This window comes from Entelurus aequoreus, linkage group LG12, assembly GCF_033978785.1.
Source record: "Entelurus aequoreus isolate RoL-2023_Sb linkage group LG12, RoL_Eaeq_v1.1, whole genome shotgun sequence".
NCBI classification, from domain to species: domain Eukaryota; kingdom Metazoa; phylum Chordata; class Actinopteri; order Syngnathiformes; family Syngnathidae; genus Entelurus; species Entelurus aequoreus.
In genome coordinates this window covers 2,876,945-2,884,444 of record NC_084742.1, presented here as the reverse complement: position 1 = coordinate 2,884,444, position 7,500 = coordinate 2,876,945, and the positions used below count along the sequence as shown (strand labels likewise).

The following is a 7,500-nucleotide window of genomic DNA, read 5'->3' as shown; positions in this document are numbered from 1 at the left end:
GCTTGTACAGCCCTTTGAGACACTAGTGATTTAGGGCTATATAAATAAACATTGATTGATTGATTGATTGATATATATATACATATATATATATATATATATATATATATATATATATATATATATATATATATATATATATATATATATATATATATATATATATATATATATTATATATATATATATACACACATGTATATACATACATACATACATGTACGTATATACATTAATACATATAGTCACTTTCAAAAGAAAAAGTACAATGTTTTAATGTACAACAAATTTGTCTTTTTTGTTGTGATAATTAGTTGCAAAATGATTTAAAAATGAATATGACTTAGTGGGATTTTTTTTTTTTAAAAGTGAGTCAAAAACAGTGCATAACCTTTGTGGACCAGCCTGGGCACGTGCTAATGTTATTGTTCAAAACTGAGGGCATTTGCACAAACTTTGCCTGGTGCTGAAAAAAAACAAGTAAATATTGTTTTGTTTTTTCGGTGCCGGGTGATGCTGGAATAAACAACCAAGCAGTCCCTTACCATCCTTTTGATCTGCCGTTATGTTACCAACCTGTTCAAACATGAGCTCTCTCAGGCGCCCTATCTTCTCGCCGTCCTCGGGGTGATTCATCATGTAGTCCTTGACAAAAAAGGCCTGTGTGGAGACAAACATGTCGGTTACGCACCAACTCGGAACAGCGGGAGGTGTTTTTTCGTCTTTCACATTCTACCCGAGCTCTCCCTTGGGGACGCCGTGAGTGAAAGAGAGTCCAAGGAAACAAGCGGAGAACAACCGTACGAGTCTGCTGTCTATTCTATTATTAATAACCATCTATGGATCAGAGTAAGAGTAGTGCTCGTAACATCATGAGGTTAAAAATACATCAAAACTAAAATCAAAATCAAACAAAAGACGCCTGATCGAAACCCCAACACCATTGCTGTCAATCGTTAAAAAAAAGTCCAATTAGGATGAGAGATAGTTTACGTCATGTGTTTAAAGTTATCAAGACAGAGAATAATGTGTAACATTACATTGCTTTTGCAACGATCAAAGAAAAAGGTGCTGTGAAGATGGTGAGTGTCTGAACCCGAGAGTTTTAGGTGTACCGTATTTTTCGGAGTATAAGCCGCACCGTAGTATAAGGCGCACCTGCCGAAAAATGCATAATAAAGAAAGACAAAAACATATATAAGTCGCATTTTTTGGGGAAATTTATTTGATAAAAGCCAACACCAAGAATAGACATTTGAAAGGCAATTTAAAATGTCTAAAGCAGGCGTCACCAACCTTTTTGAAAGCAAGAGCTACTTCTTGGGTAGTGATTAATGCGAAGGGCTACCAGTTTGATACACACTTCAATAAATTGCCAGAAATAGCCAATTTGCTCAATTTACCTTTAACTCTATGTTATTATTAATAATTAATTATATTTACACTTAATTGAACGGTTTAAAAGAGGAGAAAACACGAAAAAAATGACAATTAAATTTTGAAACATAGTTTATCTTCAATTTCGACTCTTTAAAATTCAAAATTCAACCGAAAAAAGAAGAGAAAAACTAGCTAATTCGAATCTTTTTGAAAAAATTAAAAAAATAATTTATGGAACATCATTAGTAATTTTTCCTGATTAAGATTAATTTTAGAATTTTGATGACATGTTTTAAATAGGTTAAAATCCAATCTGCACTTTGTTAGAATATAGAACAAATTGGACCAAGCTATATTTCTAACAAAGACAAATCATTATTTCTTCCAGAACAAAAATTTAAAAAAAAATTCAAAAGACCTTGAAATAAGATTTAAATTTGATTCTACAGATTTTCTAGATTTGCCAGAATACATTTTTATAATTTTAATCATAATAGGTTTGAAGAAATATTTCACAAATATTCTTCGTCAAAAAAACAGAAGCTAAAATGAAGAATTAAATTAAAATGTATTTATTATTCTTCACAATAAAAAAAATAAATTTACTTGAACATTGATTTAAATTGTCACGAAAGAAGAGGAAGGAATTTAAAAGGTAAAAAGGTATATGTGTTTAAAAATCCTAAAATAATTTTTAAGGTTGTATTTTTTCTCTAAAATTGTCTTTCTGAAAGTTATAAGAAGCAAAGTAAAAAAATTAATGAATTTATTTAAACAAGTGAAGACCAAGTCTTTAAAATATTTTCTTGGATTTTCTAATTCTATTTGAGTTTTGTGTCTCTTAGAATTAAAAATGTCGGGCAAAGCGAGACCAGCTTGCTAGTAAATAAATACAATTTAAAAAATAGAGGCAGCTCACTGGTGAGTGCTGCTATTTGAGCTATTTTTAGAACAGGCCAGCGGGCTACTCATCTGGTCCTTACGGGCCACCTGGTGCCCGCGGGCACCGCGTTGGTGACCCCTGGTCTAAAGAATAGTGAACAACAGGCTGAATAAGTGTACGTTATATGAGGCATAAATAACCAACTGAGAAGGTGCCTGGTATGTTAACGTAACATATTATGGTAAGAGTCATTCAAATAACTATAACATATAGAACATGCTATACGTTTACCAAACAATCTGTCACTCCTAATCGCTAAATCCCATGAAATCTTATACGTCTAGTCCAGGGGTCGGCAACCCAAAATGTTGAAAGAGCCATATGGGTGAGGGCCGACATCCGGGCAACTGAGCTACATACGGGTTCTTCGAGCCATAGCAACGAGACTGGCATTGAAAACAAACCGTTGCCATTACTCTTTAACCTGTCGACCTACGCTGGTTAAACCCGTCATTCTGCCTCCAAAATGCCGAAAAACTGTGTTGTTTTTGGTTGTGCTAACCACAACTGGAAACAGGGAAAACAAAGGTTGTATTTTGTTCTGCCAAAGCGTGATAAAAGCCCACAGAGACGAGACAAATGGCTCGCAGCTTTACACCGGGAAAACGAGGACGGTTCTCACTGGAGTCCCCCAAAGTCCCGGGTCGTGTGTTCGGATCACTTCGTTTCTGGTAAATATAAGGAACAAAAATCCACCTTCTTAACCACAACTTGGCTATACGTCCGTGCTAATGTTGTACTTGTTGAATTTGTACCTTATAACATTCGACAGCTGAAGTTGTTGTTGTACAAAAATAACATGCGGTATATACTATATAGTCTATAGCCTAGCTAGCTATTTTGGAAAAGCGGACAACGAGAGGATACCAAAGGCAGCGTTAAGATGGACACCACCGGGAAAACGTAAGCCAGGGCGGCCAAAGAACACCTGGCGAAGAACAGTTGTACTTAAACAATACATGTAGCCCTCAAATCTCTCAATATTTTATACACTAACACTTGATCTTGTTGTCAGAAGGGTTCAATCTCTCTCCTGTAGCAGTTTGAAGCCGAAACGACAAACGCGCTCAGAGGAGATAACGTTTGATGTTTGGTGACCGGTTGTAACAAAAATTGTGTTTTGAAGGAGGAATAGCAAACTTCCTGTTGATATTTGCTGAAGGATGTCAATCAATGAAATGTAGGTCTAGGCAAGACCTACGTAGAGGTATTTGTTTCATGTCTCTAAGACGTTCCTACCGGAAGTTACAAGCAGTTTTGTCTGAGTTTTCCTCTGAGGAGCAGTTTTTTCTCTGTTTTTTTCAAAAATTATGTAGAGCACAATTTTGAGTTTTGGGGTTCGGTTTTTTTTTTTAGATCGCAATTTCCACCAGTCCCGATGTGTGTGAGAATTTTGGTGAGTTTTGAAGTATTTTAAGGGGGTCAAATTAGAGGTCAAGGACGTAAAATTTCCCATTTTTGTCTAAAATGGGAAATTGCCAACTTCCTGTTGGTTTTTGCCCGAGGATGTGAAATTATGAATTGTAGGTCTAAGTGAGACCTACATACAGGTTTTTGTTTCATGTCTCTACGACCTTCCTAGTGGGAGTTACAGGCAGTTTAGTGTTGTTTTTTCCTAGGGGGCGCTAGAGCGCAATTTAGATTTTTGGGGTTTGGTTTTTTTTACTAAAGTTTGCTCTACCCGAGTTTGTATGTGTGTAAAACATTTGGTGAGTTTTGAAGCATGTTAAGGGGGGCAAAGTAGTGCGCAACGGTGCGGAATAATAATAAAGAATAATAATAAAACCTTACAAATTCAATAGGGTCCTTTCGTCCCATTGCAAAAGGACTCCCTTTGGGATTCCTTTTGAAATGGTCCTGTGCGGACCCTAATAAGGCAACAAGAGAAGTATCCTCCACTTCTCTTTTGTAAAGTAAATCTGAACAGCCGATACGGGCACCTACATCAACTATATGATTTGCCTGAGAAGCTGGACAGGACGGGGGAAAAAAATAATAATAAAAAGGAAAGGCCATGTAACACAGTGGTAAAAATGCTCCCGTGCCAACTTTTTTGCAATGTGTTGCTGCCATTAAATTCTAAGTTAATGATTATTTGCAAGAAAAAAAAAAGAAGTTTCTCAGTTCAAACATGAAATATCTTGTCTTTGCAGTCTATTCAATTGAATATAAGTTGAAAAGGATTTGCAAATCATTCTATTCTGTTTTGTTTACAAATTACACAGCATGCCTACTTCACTGGTTTGGGGTTTTGTAATAGTTGATGTCAATTTTACTTTGAAAATACACCAAGGGCCAATACAAATCAAGCTGTGGGCGCCAAAATGGCCCCCAGGCTGCACTTTGGACACCCCTGCAATCAGGGCTCAAATTAAAGCCATCAGAGTGAATATTAATCAACACATTTCAGCTCCAATTTTCCGTGAATCACGCTGGGAAATGAGCATATTTATGCAAGGCCGGCTTAAATGAGGACCAAAAAAAAAACAAAAAAACAAGCACACACGCAGCGAGTCCTCTCAACGAGAAAAGGTGGTTGCTATGCGACACCGAGCGAGTCCACTCTTCGACCCGAGGATGAAACATTTTACAAGAGGGCCTTTTTTCCTCCCGCTGTTGGAAGGTACTTTGTCCGGATAACTCCGCCTCCTCGCATATTCCCGCTGCCGACCCGGCGTCCCTCCCTACCTCTTGGTAGCGTGCCAGCCCCCCATTGACGGCGGCGTCGATGACCCCGTTGAGGCACATGGTGAGGGGGTTGACGTTCTGCATCTGCCGGCTCTGACACTGCGTGATGAGCGTGCGCAGCTGCAGGTTCTTGTTCTCGATCACCTCGATGGCGTTCTCCAGCGGGCTCACCTCCACCTGTGCGGACCAAATTAACATACAATAAAAATATTGCTTTTTTACTTATTTTCTCAAAAAGAAATACAATCATGTGTGCTTACGGACTGTATCCCTGCAGACTGTATTGATCTATATTGATATATAACGTATATATTGTGTTTTTTATGTTGATTTAATAAAAATAATTTAATGCCGTCATCAATTAATTTCTTGTGCGGTGGTTGGGGACCACTGGGGTAGGCTACTCGGAGCCAGCAACTACACAACAGCTAAGCACACAATAGCACACAAGCTAGACATGCATAAAAAGTGTCCTTCATTCAGTGCTTCTCAAATATTTTAGAAGAATTAAAATAATTTGCGCCCGCCACCCCCACACTCTCTAAAAAACTGTTATAAGTACACCTCTGCATGACTTTGTATTAGAGATGTCCAATAATATCGGACTGCTGATATTATCGGCCGATAAATGCTTTAAAATGTAATATCGGAAATGATCGGTATCGGTTTCAAAAAGTAAAATGTATGACTTTTTAAAACACCACTGTGTACACGGACGTAGGGAGAAGTACAGAGCGCCAATAAACCTTAAAGGCACTGCCTTTACGTGCCGGCCCAGTCACATAATATCTACGGCTTTTCACACACACAAGTGAATGCAACGCATACTTGGTCAACAGCCATACAGGTCACACTGAGGGTGACCGTATAAACAACTTTAAAGACCTACTGAAATGAATTTTTTTCATTTAAACGGGAATAGCAGATCCATTCTATGTGTCATACTTGGTCATTTCGCGATATTGCCATATTTTTGCTGAAAGGATTTAGTAGAGAACGGCGACGATAAAGTTCGCAACTTTTGGTCTCTGATAAAAAAAAAGCCTTGCCCCTACTGGAAGTAGCGTGATGACACCGGAGGAAGAACTGCTCACATTTTCCTATTGTTTACACCAGCAACGAGAGAGAGTCGGACCGAGAAAGCGACGATTACCCCATTAATTTGAGCGAGGATGAAAGATTTGTGGATGAGGAACGTGAGAGTGAAGGACTAGCGTGCAGTGTAGGACGTATCTCTTTTCGCTCTGACCATAACTTAGGTACAAGCTGGTTCATTGGATTCCACACTTTCTCCTTTTTCTATTGTGGATCACGGATTTGTATTTTAAACCACCTGGGATACTATATCCTCTTGAAAATGAGAGTCGAGAACGCGAAATGGACATTCACAGTGACTTTTATCTCCACGACAATACATCGGCGAAGCTCTTTAGCTACGGAGCTAACGTGATAGCATCGGGCTCAAATGCAGATAGAAACAAAATAAATAAACCCCTGACTGGAAGGATAGACAGAAGATCAACAATACTATTAAACCATGGACATGTAACTACACGGTTAATGCTTTCCAGCCTGGCGAAGCTTAACAATGCTGTTGCTAACGACGCCAATGAAGCTAATTTAGCAACAGGACCTCACAGAGCTATGATAAAAACATTAGCGCTCCACCTACACCAGCCAGCCCTCATCTGCTCATCAACACCCGTGCTCACCTGCGTTCCAGCGATCGACGGAAGGACGAAGGACTTCACCCGATCATCCGTGCGGTCAGCGGCTAGCGTCGGCTAGCGCGTCTGCTATCCAAGTAAGTCCTCGTGGTTGTGTTGCTGCAGCCAGCCGCTAATACACCGATCCCACCTACAACTTTCTTCTTTGCAGTCTTCATTGTTCATTAAACAAATTGCAAAAGATTCACCAACACAGATGTCCAGAATACTGTGGAATTTTGAGATGAAAACAGAGCTTTTTTGTATTGGATTCAATGGGGTACCAATACTTCCGGTTCAACGATTGACGTCACGCGCATACGTCATCATACATAGACGTTTCCAACGGAAGTTTAGCGGGAAATTTAAAATGTCACTTTATAAGTTAACCCGGCCGTATTGGCATGTGTTGCAATGTTAAGATTTCATCATTGATGTATAAACTATCAGACTGCGTGGTCGCTAGTAGTGGCTTTCAGTAGGCCTTTAACTAATAACTGCAATAATCATTTCAAGATTTTTGCACATTTTGTGGCCGCTTGTGATGCATTTATGACAACATATTTTAAACACGGTGCGTATTATAGGGCGATAAATGTCTTTTTAATAAAATAAAAAAAACTGTGCTGTGAACGGAGGAGTCATTCGGGGGCCACAAACGCAACACAATGTGCTCGAGGAAGATAAAGCAATGCGGGTTTCGTCCCCTTTCCCATTCATGGAGTGACAAGTACAGCCGCGTCAAGGATAAACTGCCATGTTTGCAACGGTAAAATAGTATTG

General features: G+C 38.8%; 1 protein-coding gene across 9 annotated transcripts in view; it reads right to left on the bottom strand.

The window, feature by feature from the left end:
- Positions 1 to 7,500, bottom strand: part of dock4b (dedicator of cytokinesis 4b) — a 313,423-nt gene that overhangs the window by 47,838 nt on the left and 258,085 nt on the right. For all 9 annotated transcript variants that reach the window (XM_062064466.1, XM_062064465.1, XM_062064473.1 and 6 more), the window contains 2 exons: positions 5,012 to 5,188; positions 577 to 660 (listed from right to left, as the gene is read on the bottom strand). In XM_062064466.1, the coding sequence (XP_061920450.1) occupies positions 577 to 660; positions 5,012 to 5,188 (261 nt within the window). The remainder of the gene's footprint in view (positions 1 to 576; positions 661 to 5,011; positions 5,189 to 7,500) is intronic.